Genomic DNA, 26,726 nt, shown 5'->3' with positions numbered 1-26,726 from the left:
TGCAATTGAGTGAATCATGCAAAGTTTGTATGAATTTGCACACTTGGAGAACAGTGATGTGTGAGAACTCCAGCAAATGTTTGCAAGTCTGCATATGAAAATGTGCTTGGCAAAGTATACAATTTTTATTGAACCATTTTTGTCATGAAATCTGTTTTTTGGGTAGGCTACTGTTTACACATCTGGGTTCTTCAAGCATGACATGACTGGTTGTTAAACTAAATTTGATTGGCACATTGTGCCCTGGAATAAGCATTATGGTGTAGTTTGAACCTTCCATGAAGGATGTTTTACAGATGCGTGCTTAAAATACGGGCTAACTAGTAAACCCAAAATGTCTGATTCCCAGCGTGGTTTATTATGTTTTTATTTGCCAAATACTGGCTGGTGATAGTGATGATGCCAACAATTTTTAAAGTTATGAAGTATATTGCATTTTTAGAGATGGGAAATTGTTAATGGCTATACCAGTGGGTGATTTTGAGCCTGAAAATGGTGTGAAATACAAGTCAGTTGTACTGTTTGATAGACAAAAATAGATGGCACGATGCTCCATCTTCCTTTCAGTGGTATTTCAAAATTAAATATGGAAAGGGCAAAATACTGAGCATATTTAAAATACAGACAATTTAAAAGTAGAGTGCAATTTTCATTTTTTTATCACTCAGTTTAATCCTGCAGATCATACACTTCAAAACCATATATCCATATCCGGGTTAAGATTAACTAAATAAATAAAATATAGATTTTAATACCTCTGTCTCCACAATCAGGCTATGGCATTGATGGACTAAAAATCCTAATACAGCATTAGGGATGTTCCAGTAAAACATGCATGGGGATCCAGGGAAGGCACTTTAATGTGGGATACTCACCCATAGATGCAGTTTAGAATTTTCTTATCAGATGAATATGAAATCTGCCTTCCCTGGGTACCATGTTTGTTTAAATGTAACAGCCCTTATGGAACAGATAAGAAATCTGGCATGGTACTAAGTAAACTACTGATTCAAGAAGTTTATGTTGGTGAAAAATCCTATTTTGGAGTGCATGTATCCAAAAGATAATATCATGAGCTCTTTGTAAATAACAGTCACAAAGATCAGTTTCCCAACATATTCAAGCGGACAAAGCTCGCTGTATGCATGTGCCCTTTCAGAACTAAGCACCGAAAAATATTCATACACAGATAAATAACAGCGTATGCTCAGAAATAATCAACAGATTAATACTTATACAACTAGAGGTGACATCTTTTAATGATTTTGATTTCACTAGAGCTCTATAAAAGTGGAGCAGGAAGAAAGAGAGACTGACATTTAAAAGTTAAGTAAATATTGAACTAAGACTGTTTCCCCTCCTCCTTTTCTACTCTCCTTTTCTTTCGGTGACCAAGGGTGAAGTCCCCATCAACATAAAATCCTGGCAGCATCCCTCCTTAAATTGTACATGGGGAACAAATTTGCAATTTCTCTTTGTATGCAGAGATATTTAACCAGTGAATGAAGGTGTTAATGAAATAAATAAAATTAGCACAGAATCACCAATCAGTTTATCACCTTGTGTAAAAAATTCTAAAAAATCTAGAATAGGACAGGGAGGTGTCAGTAGTTTTCCTTCTTCTCTTACAAATACAAGTACCTGTGGCTGCAGCAGTCTTTGTATCTGCAGGAAATACAATGTGATTGATTTTGTTGGCATTCATCCTCATTCCCATATCCAGATTGATTTAGATGAGATTTTCTTTCCACAAAGAAATTGCTTTATTTTTTCTGTTTTGAAGATAACATTGTAATGTCTTCCAAGTTCAAGTGAGACATGAAATTGGTAATTAGATGTTTTAAAAGCATTCATGCTGTGGAAAATAAAGGGCCTGGTGGCTAAAGTGAGTTAAATGGAGCCATCATTAAATGGCCTAAAACGTTGAATAAAATTCACTGATGGCCAACAGGTTATCTGTTTGAAATTTTTTTTTTCTTTTCTTGTCATCGATAAATATATGACAACTATATCCCTGTCTATAATCTGCATACTGGAAATACAACCAGTATGTCAACATACATAATGGTGCACCATCTGCCTTCCAAAGATGGAAAGACTATCAAGTTCTTATATGTATCGATATGTATCGTATCACTGGCTGTGTATTGTGAATCGTATCGATATGCAGCACAGGTGTATTGTTTCACCCCTACTTAACATGCAAATGTTTATGAATTTTCAGTCCTTAGACTTATTTTTTTGTGTTACAGTTCATGATTTAATACATGGTCTTGTGTCTTATTCAGATGTGCAGGGAGAGCCTTGTACTAAAAACATCTTTTGATTTGAAAAATGCACGTTTTTTAAGCTTAAAGTGATTTCATCCTAGAAAAGAGCTGGATAATACCTAGAAATGTTTCTTTTAAAAAGCGTGGGAACGATGCAGTCACAAGCAAAGTCAAGCAAGGCTTTGTGTTGGCATTACCCTCTTCAGTATGCTGTTTTCCGCCATGTTTACTGATGCCTTCCATGACTGCCACTGGGACAGACATAATATACTGGAATGACGGCCAGCTTTTCAATCTGAGGAGACTACAAAGTAACAGGAAGAGACTGTATGTGGTCTCCTATATGCAGACTGTTCCCAGAATGTCAAATCTGAGTGTGACATGCAACTAAGTATGGTCCATTGATCTTAAGCTTGTGACAATTTCAGTCTCAGTCAATATCAAGAAGACAGGAGGTGCACCAACCTATCATCACAGTAAATAGCCAAACCCTCCTGGCATCGGACAAGTTCACCTATCTTGGCAGGACACTGTCACATACAGTCCACTTCAATGAGAAAACCAATGCTGATGTTGATAAAACAAGCATGGCAATTGGTAGACTATGCACAAAAGTTTGGGAGCCCAGAGTCATCAGTTTACAAACAAAACTGAATATCTATGAAGCCACTGTTTTACTGACCCTGTGAAACTTGGACAGTGTACAGACACCATGCCAGGAAGCTGAACCATTTTCATATGGGCTATCAGTGGAAACTGATGAGGATAAGATAGCAGGATATGGCCCCAAACAATGTGGTTCTCACACAGGCCCACATTTCAAGCATCCACGGTGCTAGTGAAATCACAATTGAGATGCCATGTCACCATGATATCAGAAGAGTGACTACCAAAGAGTTTTTAAGGCAAGCTGATGGAGGGAAAGTGATCTCAGGCTGGTCAGAGAAGAAATGCTTCAAGGAATCCCCTCAAGTCACCCATGAAACACTTTAATATTGATCTGAGTATTGGGGAAAGTTTCGCACATATCTCTCCACCAGGTGCAGTCTTATCCATGGTGGAACTGAAGACTTTGAGAAGAATTGCAGAGGCAGTGTTGAAGTGCAAGCAGCATAAATCTGAGAACTGCGGCATGTGTCATCTCGTGTCAAGTGTGTCACAGACAGTTCAGAGCACAAATTGGCCTGACCAGCCATTCAAATGTGCACAGAAGTTAAATCATTGTTGTCATGTTCATCTTTGAACTCGAAGGCAAACAGTAACAATATTAAGAGACTAAAAGGTACACTGAAAAGGCCGTGTTCTTTGTAATACAGTCAATATGCTTTTAATATTTACACGTGGCCTCTTCCTAATCAATGTACCGAGTATATCACTGGAAGACAACTGGGTTGTCCTTGATTGGGACATAAGAACAGTGTCTTTGACCAGAATACACTATTCTTGTGGTTCTTCTACCACGGAGTATGTGGTGTGGAACATCTTCTGCTTACAGTTTTTATTCCATCTCTTATGTTTTAATGAACTTCTTATCCAACCTACATTAAATCTGAAATATTGTATATTTCCCACCTCCCCATATTTTCCCAGTATTTCTGTTGTCTTCTGGTTCTTAGACAGAACCATAGGGTCAAGAAGTAGGTCACATTTTTCCCTATGCTTCTTTTGTTCCCATTTTCCTTATACTTCTTTTGTCCTCAGGTCCCTAGATGAGACCATTGGGTCGAGAAGTAGGTCACATTTTTCCCTATGCTTCTTTTGTTCCCATTTTCCTTATACTTCTTTTGTCCTCTGGTCCCTAGATGAGACCATTGGGTCAATAAGTAGGTCACCGTATGGTTATTTTTGTCTTCTATTTGATATAATCTCATTGACTTCTCTTAATACTTCGAATAATATATAATGACAAATCCCCCTTATTCCTTTATCACTGTTGCAACAGAATGATGCTACTGTTCAGGTCAATGAGGTCAAGATGTTGGATATTATTATTATTGTTGTTGGACTTGATCCAATCCATTGCACTTTTAGTAGACCCCATGGTTGCAGTCTTTCCTTGAACCATATACCACTCCTTCTCTTGTTTTATGTCCTCCGATGGGGCCTTTGGGTCAGAAAGTATTGTTGGTTACAGATTTTCCACTGAGTTTGGAATATAAAACAATATTATATACTTTCCTTCCTGTAGCCTTAATGCCCATAGCTCATGCCTTTGATGTATTGATAGTTTGTGTATATGGTATATTATGGTAATTTAATTTTTAATTTTGAGACAGTGCTAAAAATTCCATTTAATATTGTATAGCAATTCAAAGTATCATCTAGCAATGGGTAAATACTATTTTATTGGTGCATATATAATGTTTAAATTAATCAGTCTTTGCATATTTGTTCAAGAAAAAGTAAAGTAAATAATTTGATAAAATTAATGAATTTAGTAAAATAATATTAAAACATGTTATTACCTTTGTAAACCCTTCACTACACTTAAGTTTTGTATTTAGCTCTGAACAGTCATATTCTGTGTACATGTCACAAGTAATGTTACTGTAACCTCTAATCTGCAGTCAGTGGACTATGAACCAATGGAAGAAGCAAAGGTAATGGTAAAAGAGAAGGAGAAGGAAAGAGAGAAGAACAAGGAGGAAATGCAGGAGATCACTAAGTACATTGATAATTATGAAAGACAGGTACCTATGTTCATGATTACAAAGAACATTTTGCTCTTTTAGGGTTATAAGTCAGTTTAACATGTTTGTGTTGACAAAAATAAAAGGATTATAAATCAGTTTGAATAAGAATAGTCAAAGTGAAGCTAGTTTTAACCGTTTTCTTTTTAATGTCTGAAAGCATGGTGTATTGTGCTTGTAAATGGCAAGACAAATTTCAGATTTTCTGTGAAAGTCACATAACTTAACACATCATTTGCTATTCTATTTGCTATAACATTCTGTAACAGGTATGATAAGTTTTATGTATTGCCTGCTAAATACTGGTTACTGGCTACACAATGCTTTCCACATAACCATTATTTCCTTTCTGACCATGTTTTGCCTGACTCTCAGAAATCTTCCATCACTGGTGCAAGATATGGTTCATAGCCCATTCATTCCAGCTTGTCTGTGGGAATTTGTATGGTGTTGAGAGTGTCCCTGACTCCTGGAAAATTACAGACTGAGACTGTTTCATATTCGTCCATAAAGATTTCAACATTTCACTCAATATATACATTGTATTAAATACTGCTTAGGATGAAGTTTCATGAAGTCTTGAAACCTTGAAAAAATGGCACAAAGCCAGCCAACATGTTACCTTGAGACACAGCTGAAATGGACAAGTCAGGATCAATGAACATGTCATCAGATGATTTTCAATATGAGCAAGTTGACAAACAGTTTTTGAGTTTCTTTCTTAATCAGCTTGTTATTTTCTGTTGAAATATGACCAAGCTAAAGGTTTGATTACATTATGTGTGCTCAGGAACAGGTCAGTTAAATCCAATTATGCACTTTAATTGCTCCATTTGTCACTTCCTTGTAAGGTCTTTTATGTTTCCTTTTAATATTCATCTATACTTGCCAGTATATAAATTCATGACATTTTCCTGTTTGATATCCCAAAAGTGAGTTTTGAACAAAATTTGCAAAAGATCAGGTTGTGTTGGACATCCAGTTTTAAAATTCTGTGGAAAACACCCGCTTTACTGGTCACAGACCAGAAGAACTTGTACAATGGCCTTTTCAACTAGTGTCTGTCATCCATTTTCACTTTTTTTGCAATTTCTCGTTCTTCAAACTACCCTGAAGATTGCCATAAGTCCTTACAAGAACATTCATTCCAAGGTCCAGTTAGTCCAAAATGAAATTGGTACAGACCTGACATGCAAATATGGTCGCCACGGTGGCCATATTGACAATCTTGTTATTGCTTCACCTGAACTAATTAATGGTCACATTGACATTTAGGTTTTGCTAAAATACTTCATTAGATGTATGGTTGGTATTCATTGGATGCTAAAATACTTCATTGGATGTATGGTTGGTATTCATTGGATGCTAAAATACTTCATTAGATGTACGGTTGGTATTCATTGGATGCTAAAATACTTCATTAGATGTATGGTTGGTATTCATTGGATGCTAAAATACTTAATTGGATGTATGGTTGGTATTCATTGGATGCTAAAATACTTATTAGATGTATGGTTGGTATTCATTGGATGCTAAAATACTTCATTGAATGTATGGTTGGTATTCACTGGATGCTAAAATACTTCATTGGATGTATGGTTGGTATTCACTAGATGCTAAAATGCTTCATTGGACGTGTGGTTGGTCCTAAATAAAAACATTGCCAATCAGACATACGGAATGGACATGATATCATCCATCTTGAAAGTCTTATTATCTTGAAGGGATATTTATATCAACATGGTATTTTTCCTGAAAGATGACTAGTCATATTTTTGTAATATGCAATTTAATGAATTTTAACATATTTAATTTTAATTTTTAAAATCATGTACTTCTTGATAGTTATATTTATTGGTAGCTTTTTGTGTAACTCGTTTTTGCATTTGTAGACAGCGTCTGGTGTGAAAATCATACTGCTAAAAAAGATCCAAAATGATTTCAACACTTGGCCCATATAACCCATATAAAAAAAAATGGTTTTTGTGTTGAATTACTTGAAATTCTTTTCAGCCAGTTGAGTGTCAGTCCCTTCTAGGGACTTATTTTCTGATATTTTCAATTAATTATTATTTGTGAATGTTAATTGATTTTAATGTTAATTGTTCAGATTTACAAATTTGTCAAGAACTAGAAAAATGTTCTGCCATGAATAGTTTTTTGTTCATATGATGACAACAAATTTCTATTTACTTGTCATATTTTTCTTATGCTTGAAAGATTTTATGAATGTGAGCAATTTGTGTAAAAAGAAAGTCCAGATTATTTGGATAGTGGATTTAGTTGCTGACAAAGTAATAAGCTGTTGCAAAAGTGCAAAATGTAGAGGAAAATAAAAATTCTCAGTTTAGAATAAAAAATTTAAGTAACTGAATGCAAAGAGGATCAGGAATGAACTCTAAAATCATTGCAGAGAGATTTTCTATAGGAAAGACTCAAATGACATCATTAAATAGGCATGAATATTCTTTATTACTGACTTCAGATATCATACAAGTCATACAGATATCATAAAAGTCAGCTTTTTTAATTTGGCAAAGTATGCACAAAGAAACACCTACATACAAGTTTCAGAACATGTGATCTACTGTTGGAGAGTAATGCATTCATTGTATACAACAAATTGTAGAGATGAGGTGGTAATGTGGTGTTTGCATTTAGGACACGCATACCAGCCTCGTGCATACTGCTCTGGTGGCCTAGTGGTTAGAGTGTCCGCCTCAGATGTGGGAGGTTGAGTCGTACCAGAAGACGTACAAAAATGGTACTAACAGCTGCCTTGCTTGGCGCTCAGCATTAAGAGGTTAGTGTTAGGACTGGTCAGCCTGGTGTCAGGATAATGTGACTGGGTGGGACATCATGATACATGTCTGCAGCATGATGCCTCAGTGCTAGACATCACTATAAACTGCCACACTGCAGACATTGTAGCAATATGACTTGAAAAATTGTTACAGCTACGTTAAAAAATCCAAATCACACACACACACACACACAGACTCGTGCATACCTTCCAAAGGTTGAACCTTGACCAGAGTGCATGTCATGCTAGTGTCCGCTGACCAGAGTACATGTCATGTCAGTGTATGCTGACAGTGGAACAGATTCTTGTTGAGTGTCAACCTTCACCTTGTCAGAGAGAAGTAATTTCATGTGAACTCTATGAAGAAACTTATGTTGATGTTTCATCAGTGGAAATCAGGGACTTTTTTGAGGGAATGAAGTTAATATAAAATTGTATTATTTATTTTAAAGAATTTACATGTTGTACCTTAAGTTTATATTTTATAATATTACCAATTTCAAAATTTTAATATCTTTATCTATGATATTTTATCTTGAAATGGGTTATCTCCCATAAACATTTGTGGACTTCTATTTATTTTTTTTCTTAAATAGAAATTTACTTTGAATTATCACAAGATATACCTTATTATGGTGAGGTGCCTTTAAATGCTAATACATAAATATATGCATGTGATTTTTTAAAATGAAAATATGAAATATTTCAAAATTTGTGTTTTTTCATATGTAATTGTCACTCATATATGTATGATACTCCTCTAGAATTTAGGCCACCCCTCATATAAGGCCATTTTCCTATAGCAGAAGGTATGGCCCTATAAGAGGGGAACAGTTGTTCAGGATGTGTTTTTATCTTGACCAATCATGTTTCCTAGAATTTTGTTTATGAGGTAATACATTTCAACAGATCGTGGACCTTGGTGTCTAAAGGAGAACCAGCAATACAAACATGAATACAATATATGCATATCTTCATCAGCATCACGGAAGTGAGGTAGTGAGGACCTCACTGGGCACACCTCAGAGGAAAATTTACATTGGAATGTCATGTGGTTTACCTTGAATTTGTAGCTTGTAGCATTATTGGAGGTGTGTCCAGGAGCAGCCAGTCAGGATGAGCAAAATTATGTTTTAATTGTTTCTGGTGGATTTTGTTTGCACATTATAAAGCTGGTAGTTGTAAACTAGATTTATCATAATTGAAGTAGTCAAAAAAAGATATGTCATTGTTTTGCTAAAAAACCAATATGGCAGCAAGTTGCACTCTTGGTTTCATTATAATGGAAGCAAAAGCTGGAACTGATTTAGCTGAAAAAATATATTCAGAACAGTTAGTACATACAGTTGCATATTGATGACACCATCCACTGCACAAGCCCATGTGTCTGTATTTATGGTATGTTAAAAAAGGGTAAATCTGTAATTAACCAATACACTGTTGACTCAGATTCAGGAACTGGAGACACAGATAAGACAAAGGAGAAAGAAAATTTCCCACATTTGTGCTTCTGCCAGGAATGATTACTGCCGGGAAAAGATTAAGCAGAAATTCCAATCGGGCCTCAAGGTATCTTAATATTTCACATTTTTGTTGATTAAGTTAATGCTGAATATTTTGCACCATAATTTTTGTGAATTTGCTGGCATAAGTAAAACTAAAAAGCTACTTTCCATTTAGATACCAACGATTTGATTCGTTTGTCTATAACACATGGGTCAATATCATAATTGATAGTTTGTAAAGTTGTCTAAGCCCAACCCATCTCCATTTTTATCTCACCTGGCCAATTACCATAAGAACTGTTAAAGCTGTTTGGTCTTAATCTAATTAACAGAATAAGCAAACTAAAGAAATATAGTAAAATTTAATGAATAATTTATTGCCCATGAATACAAGTGAAAATTTAAAAGAAATTTAAAGTATTGTGAGTTAAATCCAAAAGAATCCTGGAAGTTTTGTCACAGATCCAAAAATTAAATGTTCTAAATGAATTCCATTATTGAATGTACTGATGTGCCAGTAGTCTTGGATGAGTTGATGTACCACCAGTCTTGATGTAATCTAAAATATTACGAGTTCTTTGTAATTATACTGAATATTGATTCCTTCCAGATTATATCTCAACACAACCAATAATGATTCTAGAAACTGAACATGAAGTAGGAAGGAATAATTTTGATAACAACTTTATATAAAAACTTAAGACAATAAAATGACCAGGATCAAAGCTTGCTTTTAAAACCATCTAAATTTCTATTGAAAAAACTAGACCTTGAACTCAAACATCAGTAAACAACCTATTTGTAGCTTAGAAACAAGACAAAAAAATGGGTACACCTTCCTGAACCTTCTAAGGCCAAAAGGCAATGTCATCATTTTCACATTATATTAAGGTACAATCTACAATCATGGACAAAAGTTAAGCACACAGTATAGATATACATAACAGAACTTATGGCATGGTTTATGGATATTGTTACACTTTTGCTTATGTATAAAATAAAACCTTCACTGGATGATATCTCCAAAACTGCCTGACTTGATCAAACTAAATTTTTAGAGAAGTATAATGCTTTGACCATAATTTGGTCAGGTTCTCCCAGCAGTTATAGTACTAGAAGAGCATGCACTCCTGCTCCAGTAGTAACTGATTGATGGGATTTGGTGCCAATCCTTTTAAGGGGAGATGAATCTTGTCTGACTTAATTTTGGCAAGCAGATGACTTTTTATCATTGGTAAAACAAGTACAAAAATTCGGTTAATGTCTCTTTTAGGTTGGGAGGAAAAAATTTGTGAAGCGTTGGATGTTCTATCATTATAATCAATTACATATTATTATTCTGCTCCAGTAGTAACTGATGAATTATGAGATTTGACCCAATCCCTGTATCTGTGGGACTTTGATCTTGGTAAGTGGGTTGCATTTCAACTTTTATTGCTATAACAAGGCAAAAACCGAACTTAATATCTAGGGCTGGATTTGAAAGAACTCCTCATGCATTATGATCAGATGAGTATTATCAGAGAAACACATTTTACTCCAAACTTCAGTTTCTGTGATGTCGACCCAATCCCACACGTGTCATTATGCTATAATATTATGTAATTACCACACATTATCAGATAGTCTTGTTGACTGTGAATGATGAGACAAAAGTGATGTATACCACAGTTGTTTGACTGGTCAGAACTTATTGCAAAACTCCAATTAGCCTCATATCTTTATCACAACTAATTGTACAATTTACATGTGTATTTATTACTTTTATAACAGTATTGAACCATGCATCTTGATCAAATAATGGCTCTATTCTGTCAGAGTAAATGTAGGTTTAGTTTGGTGGTTTACAGCACAGCAATACAAGTAGGCTACTTAGTGCTGAGGTAATTGGATTAAAGTGCCCATGGAGACACACTGGTAGTTAACCAGGGCTTATCAGACGATGGGATTCTAACCTGCACTCATTGGGTAATGAGTCAGCATACTAAATACTAAACAACTGCGACTCCACCTAAGTAGGTGTGTGTGTCCTGTATTGGATTGTATTATTGAAGAATAATGCTTAGTGACAAATTACGTTACTGGAATGGCATGGTGTTTATGGTAAAAATAGCTTTCAGTAATGTATCCATTTCTCCCGTCTATATAGGAGATAAAGAGGCAAGCAAATAGATTACCAGGTGTTGATGAAGAAGATGATGATGATGACAATGATGATGATGAAGATGCAGAAGAGGTGAATAGGATGGTCAACAACTTGAAAGTCTTCTGCTGCAGCTCCACAGAATACCAAAAGATGAAAGAGCTCATACCCGCTGATGGCGAACCCACTGTAAGATGTATCATATTTCTTTGTATATTACCTGATTAACCAATTCCAGGGCTCCCAGGTGGCCAAATGGTCTAAGGCACTGACCTTTACAGACCACTGGTACATCTCACCTCTGTCCATGTGGGTTAGAGTCTCCATTCAGCCCAACATGGGTATGTGAGAAAGCTTGCCTGTAGCTTCCCATGGGTCAATGGTTCTTCCAAGGGTTTTCCTGGGTTCTTCCACCAAATATACTAGCGACTATGTATTTGTCTCGCATACTGTATCTACTTAATTATAAGTCGAGTAACTGCAAACTGCACAGACCAAGATTAACCATTTCTTAATGTGCCAATAGATCTGGGGCTATGCAATTCATAAGGAATAATCTGTACAACAAACAACATATATACTGATTTTTGCCAACACATTTTTTAACAGCAGATGGGAATCTGTGTTGTTTGTTATATATGGGAACATGTAATTATACAGGCAGTAAGACAAAAATGTCGTTTGAAAGGCTGCACATACAGTTTTATAGTTTTAATCAACTACTTTTGAAAAGATTTTTTTTAAAAATGTGAAGAAAAAATGAAGATATTTTTATGCATTCTATCCATGCATTAAAGAAACTAGTAACAATCTACTATGGACTTGAACCGGTACAATGATGCATGCTGAATAATCCCATTAAAAATTATTACACGATGACTGCAAATTTGATTACCTACTGTTTGGAGAGTTTATTGCCAAGGGCAGGCAACTCTTGCATAAATTTTTGTTGTTGTCTTGTCTAATTATTCCTGTGTTTTTTAAGATATTTTCAGAGGATTATATAAGAGAAGCTCTTACCTTTTTCTAGTTGATTTATGTCAAAACACTGGCTTCAAAAGTTTAAGTCTGTGTAAGGGAGTTGCAGTGGTCCTGAGTTTGCTTAGTGGATTTTAAGATAGTATATGGGGGAAGGAATTATGTCACCATAAATACACATACACTTTTGTATAGATGAAATCTTGGACCTATAGATAGAAAACTATTGTGAGCTAGTTAAATGTGAAATTTAATAATCACAGTGAATATCATCAGTGGACACCAGGCAGTAATTTTGTACAGGAAAATAGCGATGCTTATATGTTGTTATGGAACTCATTTGCAGTGACATACAAGATATCCATTTCTTATCTTTTTTGGCCCAAATTGACCCTTGCTTATATTTATTAATTTTTATTGTAATTTTGCCATGAGGGTCTGATTCCTGTTCAAATTTTGATTATTAGAAGAGAATCCAGGATGGCATAAAGGTGCACTTTTTTGTTTTTCAGTCCGATTGAAATGCATACAATTTTTGTCAGAAATCCTACCGATTCATTGTACTGATAAACATTTTAAATCTTTATGTTTGATGTCCTGATTCCATTATGTTTGATGTCCAGAATACAATGATGTTTGATTATGTTTGATGTTCATTATTTTTTGAATGTCCAGATTCCATTATATTTGATGTCCAGTGTCCAGATTCCATTATGTGTGATGTCCAGATTCCATTATGTTTTTATGTCTAGATTCCATTATGTTTGATATCCAGATTCTATTATATTTGATGTCCAGTGTCCAGATTCCATTATGTGTGATGTCCAGATTCCATTATGTTTTTATGCCTAGATTCCATTATGTTTGATATCCAGATTCTATTATATTTGATGTCCAGTGTCCAGATTCCATTATGTGTGATGTCCAGATTCCATTATGTGTGTATGCAGAGTATCATGTTGTGACAAAATTTTGACAAACACAAATTATAAAAGCAAGTATTTCACAATGTATTACAACCCAAAACATTGTTTTTTTTAGTGTACCTTACAAAATCATGAAAGATTTGCCATGCACAAACTTTTGATGAACTTACGAAACTTTATTCAGTTTTTGAACCTCAGCCAGCACTGCAGTTTTAATGTGTATTCAAAGACTGTCATTACAGTGATGTTCACTTACAACATATTATTCAGGTTTCAACAGAAGATTGATGGGTACAAAAATGTTGAGCAGCTATTCTGATAGCATCCAGTTCCAACGGTAATTAACCAGCAACATATGTGCATATTTCCTTTTTATCTTGTTCTTTATAAGGAAATTGTTACTACTTGGAATTTTACTTTTACCGAAGTGTGTCAGAGGGTATTATGTAAGGATGGCCACCTTGTAACTCGTAAGGGTCTCCACCAGATTTCATCATCTAACTAAATGGCTTTGTCATAAGGGTCTCCACCAGATTTCATTGTGTATAATTTGCATAAATTTGTTGACCTTTCCACAGTACACAGGGGACAAAAATTAGCTAAATTTGTTTCAAGAAAAGGAAATGATGCCGACTCCCTTCTCTGGATGTAAATTATGAATTTAGCCATGAGCATTGTTTTCATTGCTATAGTACTGGTACATTTTAATGAGTTAGGCCTGTTTTGATAAATCTTTTCAGTCATAATCATTCGTATAAATATCCCCGCACAAATCATACAACTTATCTCACAATGCCCCATGTCAAATCATAACAAATCATACACAGCAGCATTTAAGTTGGAAGTTGTAAAGTTCACGGAAGAGAAAGGTGGGAATATGGCTGCTCACAGGAAATATGGTGTAAGTGATAAATGTGTCCGGGATTGGCATAATGCTAAGGTTGCATTATGTGCTACCAAAAAAACAAAGAAAGCAAATCATGGCTACAAAGCAAGATGGATTAATATTGAGGATAAATTAGAAGAATATGTGTTGACACAAGGGCCGTGTGTTGTGGAATGAACTCTGTTGAACTCAGACTCAAGGCAAAGGAAATCACAACTGAATTAGGAATTGAAAGTTTTAGCAGCAGTATGTCATGGTGTTTTAGGTTCATGCAAACAAGGGGCCTTAGTATAAGACAGTGCTCTACTGCTCTACTAAGGCACAGAAACTACCAGTGGACTTTCTAGAAAAATTGAACAATTTCTGTGAGTACATCCAAGACAAGATTAAGACTGACAATTTGGAAATTACAAACATGATAAACAATGATGAAGTTCCATTAACATTCAACATTCCAGTGAATTGAACAGTTGAGATTATAGGCTACAGTGTTGCTATTAGGACAATAGGTCATGAGAAGTCAAACTTCACTGTAGTTCTCTCATGTTCTACTGATGGCAGAAAGTTGTCACCAATGCTGATTTTAAAAGAAAAACAATGCCAAAGGAGAAATTCCCCGGTGGAATAATAATTGAAGTATCCAAAAGGATGGATGGACAATAACATGGTGGAGAAGTGTTTGGATAGATGTTTCGCACATCGAGTTGGTGGATTTTTCCTCACTAAGAAGTCTCTCCTCATTATGGATTCTATGCATGCACACATCAGTGCTGAGACAAAGGTAAAGATTGAAACCAAGAATACATCGTTTGGCATCATCCCTGGTAGTATGACATAATTATTACAACCATTAGATATTTCCATTAATCACTGTTTCAAAACTGAGCTTTGGAAGTTGTGGGAACATTGGATGATGGAAGGCAAGCACAGCTTCACAAGCACATGATGTATGCGGCATGATACATATTCCCAGGTTGCACATTGGGTTAAGGATGCATGGGACAGGGTTCCTGAATCGGCTGTTGTGAATGGCTTTGCTAAAGCAGAAATTTTCAGCAGGATAGAGAAGCCAGATGTGGATGATGAGATGGAGACAGACAATAATGAGAATATTTGCAATGATCTGAGTCCAGAGATAGCCGCCATTTTTCATTCCGACACGGAAGACGAAGACTTTGAGGGATTTTCAGATAGTGGAGATGATTAAGTGAACTCTTAATAATTTTTTTCTTAATTAGAATGTGAAACAGGTCTACTACAGATAATAAAATGAATTACATTTAATTATAATTGACATGTTAAATAATATGTATTATAAATATATGTACAGTGTATGTAAATAATATGTATTATAAAATTGTTCATTTGTGTAAATTTGATACAGCATTTCATCGATATGTTAAAATAACAATATGTTAAAGTATAATAAAAAGTGTTTTTTTAAATTATTTTTCTTGTGTAACTTTTCTGTTTTCTGTCTCTTAATTTTCTTCACATTTCTGAATTCCCTATTGATAGCCTCATTTTCCTATTGTTAGCCTCATTAATTTGATCTCATCAGTTGAATATTGCACTCAGACTGGTTTCAACTGGAATAATCTGGTTAAAGCTTTTGACCTTTAATTTTAACATGTATACAGCATGCACAGCCATGTGGCTCTTATTGCAATGGATATCGTAATTAAAACAAGCATGGGCTGTTTATTCAACTGTGTCAATTGATAATGGAATATAGCAGTGCCTTGTACAAGAGTAAAATCACTTGTCAGGTAACTGTACTATACGGATTACAATTGTCCTAAGCTCACTCACTCTCTCTTTCTCTCAACAGGAAAAAGCATGTTAGCATCGTTGATGCAATCTCATGAATGACGGTAATATGGAATATCATATAGTGATAACATTAATATTCATGAAACTGGAAGTTACTCTAGTGTAAAAAACGAAGCCAAGGTATTGACCTGGCTTCGTCTTGTACTCTGAATCGACTTATATATGGACAAATGATGGAAAATTTACAAAATTAGTGAATTTGACTTGTACTCTGCATCGACTTATATGCTGGCAAAAAAATGACATTGGTCTTGTGGTCTAATGTAATATTTTTTTGTTTACAACTGTCTTGTGGTCAAATGTAACATTTTTATGTTTACTTCTGTCTTGTTGTCTGATGTAATATTTGTATGTTTACATCGGTCTTGTTTAATGTAATATTTTTGTGTCACATCTGTCTTGTTGTCCGATGTAATATTTTTATGTTTACATCTGTATTATGGTCTAATGTAATATTTTTTTATGTTTATATGTCTTCTTGTTTAATGTAATATGTTTGTGTCAGATCTGTCTTGTCGTCTAATGTAATATTTTTATGTTTACATCTATTATGGTCTAATGTAATATTTTGATATTTATATCTGTCTTCTTGTCTAATGTAATAGTTTTATGTTTACATCTGTCTTATGGTTTATTATAATATTTTAATGTTTAGGTTTTCAACAGTCCAGAAGAAACAGAGATTCCATCCCTTCAAGAGTATGTGCATGAGTTAACCAGAATTAGGCATGAGCAGTACCTGGAAAGACTAATAAGGGGGCTTGGGCACTGTATATTCAATTTCCAAAGTTACCTGCTGGATGGAGGGACAGACGTAAGATTTATATTATTACACTAAGCAAGCAAGTAAAATATTACTGAACTTAAAGATTTTTTTAAAAATATTTAAATTCTATGATGTAAATGCTGTTCCAGGTTTACAATGCCAGAGTGACTTGGAAGGCACTTTCATTAAGTGGGATCCTTAGGGATCTCAGTGTTACTGTAAATTTTGCTTTTTCTATATCATCTAGGTAGAATTAATTTTGTAACTAATATGGTCATAAACAGAAACAACATTTAATTTGAACTAGTCCATACCAGGCAGAAGTAAGTAAGAACAAGTTTTACCTTGTTACAAATAAAAACATAATAATAATAATAATAATAATAATAATAATAATAATAATAAAGGCAGAGGGAGTTGCAAAAAAAAGCTGAGTCATGTGGTGGTGACTAGGCTGCCAGAGTTTTTGAGGAGTGTGTAAATGTTGGGCACTTGACTGATGGACAAGTTGATTTGTCTCCCTTGTCCACTATAAATTCTCACACTTTGGAAAGGTCAGCATGCAGACTGGTTATGTCTTTGTCCTGAGCTGTGTTTTTGCATTTTGCCAATAGTTCTAATCTGTAAGACAGATAGAGCAAAATGCATTAAACTATTGCCCTGCACTTGTCTTTTAGAATGCAATGTCTGTGCAGAACTAAATCTTAAAAACTTGACCCAGAAATTGATAACCAACAGTCTGATAAAGCAATGAAGTGTACAGGTAAAATATAATGACAATTCCACCTGTAAGAAGAAGTATAAACCTGTGGACCTGCACGTGTATGTTTTAATACAGTGGAAGTGCAGATTCCAGATGATGGTTACCTGGGCAAAAGTGATAGCAGATAATCTGAATTACAATGCTACCTGTGAGAAAGGTCAAGGATGGCATGTACATCTAGAATTATTGAGCATGGCATTCCAAGGCTAAGGATGCCATGGTAAAGGAAACTCACCTGTATGTACCGAAAATGATGGAATTATATAAGAAGTTTCTTAAGGGCATAAAGACATGCACACATAAATATTATAGGCCAAACCTATCTTGTAAAGTTGATTAAGCTTCCCATGCAAGTGACTAAGTGCTCTTTAAATATGATGGAATGCTTATGCAGATAAACATGACTAAAGTGTCGGCTGTGGTAACATTCATGAGGAAGATGCGACTGAGTACACTGTGTATAGGAAGCCAACCCGTACTTGTCCAACCAGAGCAAAAGCAATATAGAAATGTACACAAGTGTCTACATTACACACAAAAAACTTCACATACATAGGAACTGAGGCACTGTTATAGATAAGTACACATTAGGTGAGACAGTATTCAATATGACAGACAACCTGTACAAGCAAAAAACAATTAGTTAGCACTTTTATGCTATGAATGCCTTGGAATAGAAACTCACTCATATGTACCCATTAGTAATGAAATTGCACAAATAATATGAGTTTTTTTAAGTGCTAGAGACTTGCACATACAAAATAATTATTGCCCAAACTGAATGTGAAGTCACTTAGGCTCCCTGTGCAAGTACCTAAATGAATGATGACAACAGAGTGTTAGCAAATTGTAGAGGCAGAACATTGTTGGGATAGGACAAGAAAAAGTTGGAAATATAGATGGAGTATACTTTCCTTAAAAGTGAATAAACTCCTCCAGCTTGTATTGGTATATATTCCATGTAGGTTCTTGGACATTGCCCACAAGTCCTATACCTAAGTTCACTCCACCCAACTGCCACATAGAATGGCAGACAACTTTCAGCTCCATTTAGCTCAAATTAGTATCTGGGAGGGCTGTATTTGCAAGGTAGTAGTAGTTCTCCAAAGGTATTATGATTGGGTTACATGTTTAAAGAAGAAATAGTATGACAACAGTAAACTAACATACATTTGACAAGAAGTATAGGAAATACAATTCTTGTGATTGTTACGTATATCTGATTTAATATAAATATTTATTTTATTTTTAATTTAATTGTTTGTCAGTTTAAAAATTTTTATTCTATTATAATGTAAATTTTTTCACTAGAGATGATACTTTTTCAGAACATTGTTTGACCTTGACTGTTAGTTTATAAACACCAGGTGTTGATCTAAATTCTGACCTTGATTCAAAATTAGTAAACAAGTTCTGTTTTATTTTGAAATGATTGGTTGTTTTCAAGGTCATGATGGGATTACATTTAAGATGTAAACAACTCTTTTTTATTTTTTATTCTTAGAGAAAATTATTGGTCTAATCAAGGCCATATACTGTGTACGTGATATAAACATGATCGCGTGACCCCACCCCCTTTGATTTAGTAATTCTGGTTTTTCCATAACTACGCATTTGCTAGTTTTAATAGAGATGTGTAGAGAGAGATTTCTCAGTTTTCAGGCTTTTACAGTTGGTATCAAGTTGTTTTCTTTGTTGCCAGATTTTGAGTTAATTATCTTCAGATCATTTGGATTTCAAAAGGATTAATTCTTTATTCTCTGGAAATATTTGAAGAGTGCTCACACAGATTTTGGAAAGAAATAGTTTACAAGTTTAATTTAGATTTCCAACAACAGAGTGCCATTATTTGTATTTCTACAAGGAACTGTAGATAAGCACAGTACTGACTACAGCATCCATCATCGTCATCCATCTTGGATTTTCCACCAGGATTCGAACTTGAAATTATTAGAACATTTATTACTAGGACTTTTGCAATTTAATTTGTGGATTATTCTTAAATTATTTTTAACTTTGATTCTTGAAACCGTTAAGTTCTTCTCTTTTTTTCATTTTTACAGAATTTTCCAGGAAAATAAATTATTTGTTAAATCTTAAAAAGCTTGTTGTTTTCACTCTTTCTGTGTTACTGTTTATTCGAGCCTAAACACGTAACATGATGAAAACTTCTCCATAATGGAGCTTGCCTTACATGCTATGGAGTAAAATGAGAAGAAAGTATTATATCAATATGTTTTGTATAATTGGGCTTAGAATTTTCTTGTAACTCCAGATTTTGTATGCCCTACCATAATTAACCTTGCCCATCTGTCTCTCTTAGTAAAGTTTATGTTTGGTTTTTAGACACTGATGCTGCATTCATGCTCCTTGAACATGAATTTGGTTTTGTGGCTGTTTTCCCCAGCTGTGTTATTCAGTTTATTTTCCCCAGTTGCCTTATGGTCGGTTTTCCCATGTTGTGCTAAGGCTGTTCCAGTAAAATATACTTGGGACCGAGGGAAGGCGCTTTTAATTTGCAGGAGTCACCCATACATGTAATTTACAATTTTGTATCGGTTTCATATGAACTTTGAGTAATCAGAGTAACTTGGCATATATTTCTTTTAAAAAGATCTTCCCCCAGAGTACTGTGTATGTTTAAATGGAACAGCCCACATTATACCTATTTTCCCCGTTTGCCATATAAATGGAACAGCCCACATTATGCCTATTTTCCCCGTTTGCCTTATAAATGGAACAGTCCATATTATGCCTATTTTCCCCTGTTTGCCTTATAAATGGAACAGCCCATATTATGCCTATTTTCCCTGTTTGCCTTATAAATGGAACAGCCCATATTATGCCTATTTTCCCAGTTTCCTTATGAATGGAATAGCCCATATTATGCCTACTTTCCCAGTTTCCTTATGAATGGAACAGCCCATATTATGCCTATTTTCCCAGTTTCCTTATGAATGGAATAGCCCATATTATGCCTATTTTCCCAGTTTCCTTATGAATGGAATAGCCCATATTATGCCTATTTTCCCAGTTTCCTTATGATGGCTCTTTTCTAGTTGCCTTATGAACCATCGACTTTTACAAACCTTCTTCTTAACAAGCACGCCAACCTTTAACACTGGATGCACTGTAACAGAATTTTTCACAGTTGAAGTAGTTTCCCATGTACATAAGTCAAGGTAGATTGTGACTATAAACACACATTAATTGCTTTGGTATTATTACCTTCAAAGTATGTCAAGCAAAATTAGCAGCAGAAGTTGACAACTAATTGAAGGCAATAACAGAAACTTTAAATGCCATGTTTGTTATTGCAAGGATGCAAAATCTGTTGAAGTTTCTTGTGAAATAAAAGTATACGATATTCTTTTCTTCTTTTGTTGTCAGTGTGTTGAAACAAGAACCGGAGTGAAGTCGGTGATAGAGAAGTATCTTCAGGACTTAAAGTCGATGATACAGCCTGTCCTGCAAAAAATGGCAGAAGATCTGGAAAGTACATTTAATGATATGATCCAGTCAAAGTTCCATGAAGGCGTTGGCCAGGCAGCTCTGGAGGCTACTGGGATATGCCAAAAATGGGGCTCAAAGGTTAGTTTGGACTGAATTTTTGATTCCATATGGAGACATATCTCTTTTGTTTCTCCCCATAACAAATCTTATAGAAGACATGACATAGCAATCCCAAAGTTCTTCCATTCATGCATTTTAAAATCAGTCCTTCCATCTATCCATTTAAAAAATGGGTCCTTCCATCCATCCATATAAAAAAATCAGTTCTTCTTTGATAGTATATGTAATTTTTAAAAGCCTTTTGTTAGAATTTTTTTAAAAACACTTCGAAAAAGAACTGTCTTCATCCAGAGCATTGCATGCAATAGCTATAAATATGGTTTGACAGGGGTGTAGTTACCCATTGGAGAATAAGTTATTGCAAAATGTCATCAGACAATAAAGTCAAATACAAGCAATTGGACAAAATATAAAGAGGAAGAGTCCTTGGATCATTGCTGAGACATTTGACATCAGAATGATTCAGATGAACACATCAGGTACACATTCTGAAGCAGTAGAAAAATGGGATAGAAAATGATAGCTAGTCAGATGTTTGTATCCTGGTTTTATTGACAAGGTTTGCAAATGGTTTTGTGGGTCCATAGGTAGGCCAAGTGGTCCAAAGCACTTGCCTTTACCGATAACTGCCATCTGTCCACATGGGTTTGAGTCATGGGCTCAGTTAATATGGGTATGTGAGAAAACTTGCTAATAGCTTCCAGTAGGTCATTAGTTCTTAACAGTGTTATTCCTCCACCAGTTATACTGGCCACCATGTACAGCCTATTATGCACTGAAAATGGCATTAAACCCCAAACATCAGCTAAAGGTTTTGTGCCATGAGTGATGCTTATTAATAATTATTTAAAATAATATTTGTTTAGATTTATCACATTGATTCTGTATTATGTATGCGATGTTTACAGGAAAATATTAAATATTTAAAAATTACTTATTATGTCTTACTTAGTTTCATTGTAATTACTGCTTACATCTGTGTGATCCCCTTTGAAAAAGTCGTTCCTCTTATAAGACCACTTTCCTGCTGCAGAATGGGTGGACTTGTCATCACTAAATTGCAGGTATGTGATTGTCAGATATGTTATTTTTTAAAATAACAAACGTGATATCAAGAATGAGCAAGTTATCCACAAAATGTTGTATTATTCACTCTTAAAAATACAACTGTCAAATGCTGCAAAAAATCTATACATGACATCCTAATCATGTCTGATGACAAGTCCTTTCCTTTATCATTCTGTTGACAGGATTGTGAAATGTGATTTAACGACTTAGTTCTTTGGCCTACTCACAGTAAACTGAAATGAGACATAGCATTATTAGTATTTGTATACTTTTCATGTATTATTAATTTTATGTTTCTAATTGTCTTTTAATCCGTCACCAATATTTACCTGATTTCATTTGAGGTAAGTGGATTGTGTGTGGATTTTGTATTTTTGTTTGAAGATCAGATTTTTCTCTTATAAAAATGGTTAATTCCAGTGCATACAGATTTGTTTTGTGTAACATCCAACTCAGTTAATATCATGTGCAGAAATTTTATTTTTTTAAAATATAAAAGGCCAGAATTAAGACAGAAAATACACTGGCTACAGTAGCTTACTTTCACTACCATCCTTGAAGACTTTTTTTGAGGACCTGTCAAATAAAGCATCATCGTCATCTGCGTTTCCTGGAAATGCATGTTGGGGGGGGGGGGAATGTGTGTTTCCTATTGCACTGGTTTAAAAAAGTTATGGTTGGTATATTGTTTTTAAATTTTAAAACTATATGTATATCACAATGATTGGTGTATATAATGTACTTAGTGATTTAAGTACTGGGCTAAACCAGCTCAATTAGATGCACAAATCACTTTCATGATTTTTTTTTATTACCCTGTGGGAAAAAGAGCTTGGGTTGGCAATGAAAACAAATGGTCAGCCAACCAGAAACACATGGGGGGGAGGTGTAATTAGGCATTACATATTTTTGAAAAGTTAAGTCACCTTGTCATGAATTATTAATCTTTGAACCCTTAGAATGAAATAAAATACTGTTATTGGATAAGATTCGGTAATATAGTTTTCTTGAAGAAACACAGATTTTATAAATAAATTAGCTTGAGAGGAAACCAGTTAATCATGGAAGGTTAATACATGCAATAAAGCAGCAGCAAAACTGGAATGGGAAGGGTCTATGTTTGGGGTTGGAATAAAAGAAAAGCGTAAAAGCTGGTAGCCCCAGTCATGTCAGGTCAACTCATTTTAATTGATTAATTGAACACTTATAAATATTATTGTGTATATAATATAAATAAACAACATTTATAAAAATGATCAAAGATAGCAATGCAAACAAGTTAAATGAATACTTGGTGAAATAAAAAGCTTTATTTCAATGATACATCTCATTGTGGCAAAGAGTTTCAGAGTTTGTAGTTGACTTAAAACTCCTGAATTAGCACTGAATTGGAATTTTGTGGGGGATGAGAAGAAGTTTCACTGTTACTTGCAGTGAATTCACATCAGTATTTCACTAATAGAACAATAAAATAATTTTAATTTTGATATAGACTCCGTTGTTTCACAAAATAATTGTCCCTTGTTTGTGAATTGAATCAACAACTAAAAGCAATGATGTGATGCACAGTGTTTTCACATACATGTGAAGGTTGTTGAAATAGTTGGAATAATGTTAACGAGGTTGGGTATCTTGGAAGTAAAGGTAATTTATACAAAAAATGAACAACTTTATTGACATTTATTCCCATTGTGATTATAAAATGAGTATTTAGCCATTAAACTCTAGTTCTTCCTACACCACCCCACTCCACAGTTTTCATGATGTCCAGTTTGGATTGAGGTCCCTAGGTAACTCACGCCCTTGCTTATAGTGTGGTCTTTTTTTGGACCACATTGTGCATGAGTTATGAAATGAGAGGTGTGTTTGGAAGGGCTTAACTTCCTAAATTTGTTTTCATTGTTACATTTTTCAAAACTTAACATTTTGTTGGCACTACATAACCTTTTTTGTGCTGAGGTACAATGTAAAACACTACTACACATGTCCGTACATACATACCTATCAATTTTTTATTGAAACTGCTCCAGTGGCCTAAGTGGTTAAAGCATCCACTTGAGCTGTGGGAGGTTGTGGTTTCGAACCCCGACTGAGTCATACCAGAGACTTTTAAAAATGGTACTTGCAGCTGGTGCTCACTGTTAAAAGGTTAGTGTTAAGACTGAATGGCCTGGTGTCAAGATAATGTAACAGGTTGGAAACGATGCTGCATGTCTGCAGCATGATGCCCCAGTGCTAGACATCACTATAAGCTGTCACAATGCATGTGTCATAGTAATATAATTCAAATTGTTAAAGCAATGTTAAAAATCGAAATCACACACACATGTAAATAGACACACAGTTTTGGGTTCACAAGCTCAAAGGTTAAATTCATTGACTGAAAAAAGAAAAATGGTTTCCACTCAAAAACTTGAATCGTCCACCATCAACAGTTGCCAGACGTGATGGATAGCTTGTACTATGTGTAACAAAGAACCCTGTTGACTTCAGGGCCTACAGGTCAAGCTCACCAACTTCTTGAGTTCTCCACCATCTGCAATTATCAAACTTTTTGTTGGCTTGTACTCGAGACAAGGAAGAACAATATTAATTTCTGGGTTAAAGTTCAGGGTCACCAATGAAGAAAAATGGTTTCGGCATATTAATTTAGGTCCTTATCATCCATATGTACAGTTAACCAAGCTATGTGTCCGGTTAGCATATAGTGGGTGGTGGGGGGATTGATTTTATCATTCAGAGATCAAGTTCAGCGACTGATAGAATATAAATGGTTTCTACACAATAACATCATTTCTACATTACAGACTAAACCAAACTTTGTGAGTGGTTTGCACTTAGGGTAAAGAAAAGACATGTTGATTTAGAGGCAATAGATCAATGTCACTGACTGAAAGAAGGAAAATTATTTCTGCACAGAATATATTTAGATCTACTCTGAGGACTTTTAAACCATGACACAGGCATGCACCATTCACAGAACTCCTGTTGTATGTTGTAGCAAAGTACAGATCCTGCAAACCGCAGAGCCGGAGGTCTCCATTGGACAACATACAAGGCCACCATCCAGCGACTTGGTGTATACTCCTCACCAACTTTTGGCAACATTGACTTTAATGAGGAACTGTCTGAACCATTTTATAGGACCATCACTGTTGTCTGGAGCAAAGTGTTCAGGTATGTTTTATTATTGGTCTCGATTTACAACAGAATTAATTTTCTCTGTGCTGGGACACAACCCTGATTTTGATCTCACCACTCAAGCAAGCCTGATGAGACAAAAGTAACACATACCCAGCAGCATCAACATTAAAGTTTTGGCAATTTGCAAGTCAGGTAAGGAGAATTTGCAAGTTGGATAGAGAGGTTAGACATCAAGACGTGGACAAGAGTGATGCATACATGCCAACCTTTATGCTTTTGGCATAATCATTAGCTTTTTTTTACACCAAATTATGTCTGACACTTAACTGTGTATGGGTTATGCTTTTCTGGCACATTGAAAATTAAAATTAAAATAAAGCAATAAATAGTCGTGTTTGTCATTTATAGTCGCATCTTTTTAATTGCACTATCTTAAAAATTTCAGAATATTCTAAAAAGAAAGACTGCTGCATGAGAATAGCATAAGAGCTAATTTATCAAGCATAGACCTACATGTAATGTCCTAATTTTCTATTTATAGCAACTGTAAGTGACCCATTTCCAAGAAAACAGACAAGTTTCTTTAATTTGAAACTTTACCTTGCAGATTCATTGTACTGACATTCAAGTTAGGTAGTGGACCAGTCTGTACTTTAAAAGAAAATAGGGCCAGCTATTAAGCAAATGGGCTTTTAAGGTTTGACTTGTGGATGTAACTTCTTAGAGCAGATGGGTCTCTTTAAACTTAAAAAAATGTCTGATCAGAGAAGGGACAAATCAACACCACTTTACAAATTCGTTATGAAAAAAAAGAATAGGAGAGATGCAATGCTGCACTCGTGTTGAGCACTTCATCATGCAGAATTTGTGGACCTCCCAATGATTTGGCAGAAGCGAGACATGTAGATTAGTAAAAGTGAATGTTGAATACAAATAATTTTTCAGTATGTTTTGTTTTGGTTTTCTTGGTCAAATCGACATGGAATGGGTTATGGGGAGACGTTAAGACATATAGACATGGGTGATGGGGAGATGTTAAGACATATAGACATGGGTGATGGGGAGATGTTAAGACATATAGACATGGGTGATGGGGAGATGTTAAGACATATAGACATGGGTGATGGGGAGATGTTAAGACATATAGACATGGGTGATGGGGAGACATTAAGACATATAGACATGGGTGATGGGGAGACATTAAGACATATAGACATGGGTGATGGGGAGACGTTAAGACATATAGACTTGGGTGATGGGGAGATGTTAAGACATATAGACATGGGTGATGGGGGGATGTTAAGACATATAGACATGGGTGATGGGGAGATGTTAAGACATATAGACATGGGTGATGGGGAGATGTTAAGACATATAG

The 26,726-nt window shown here is 35.0% G+C and overlaps 1 protein-coding gene across 1 annotated transcript in view; it reads left to right on the top strand.

Moving 5' to 3' along the window:
* LOC149782856 (uncharacterized) overlaps positions 1 to 26,726 on the top strand; it is a 233,243-nt gene that overhangs the window by 145,686 nt on the left and 60,831 nt on the right. The window contains exons 19-24 of the mRNA XM_089934391.1: positions 4,838 to 4,960; positions 9,213 to 9,332; positions 11,418 to 11,600; positions 16,690 to 16,848; positions 20,954 to 21,154; positions 25,206 to 25,381. Coding sequence (XP_089790517.1) covers positions 4,838 to 4,960; positions 9,213 to 9,332; positions 11,418 to 11,600; positions 16,690 to 16,848; positions 20,954 to 21,154; positions 25,206 to 25,381 — 962 coding nt within the window. The remainder of the gene's footprint in view (positions 1 to 4,837; positions 4,961 to 9,212; positions 9,333 to 11,417; positions 11,601 to 16,689; positions 16,849 to 20,953; positions 21,155 to 25,205; positions 25,382 to 26,726) is intronic.

The sequence above is a fragment of the Sinohyriopsis cumingii genome, chromosome 15, assembly GCF_028554795.1.
Source record: "Sinohyriopsis cumingii isolate HCF-2022 chromosome 15, ASM2855479v2, whole genome shotgun sequence".
NCBI classification, from domain to species: Eukaryota; Metazoa; Mollusca; class Bivalvia; order Unionida; family Unionidae; genus Sinohyriopsis; species Sinohyriopsis cumingii.
The sequence above is the reverse complement of the archived record's forward strand: the minus strand, read 5'-3'. Positions and strand labels throughout refer to the sequence as shown.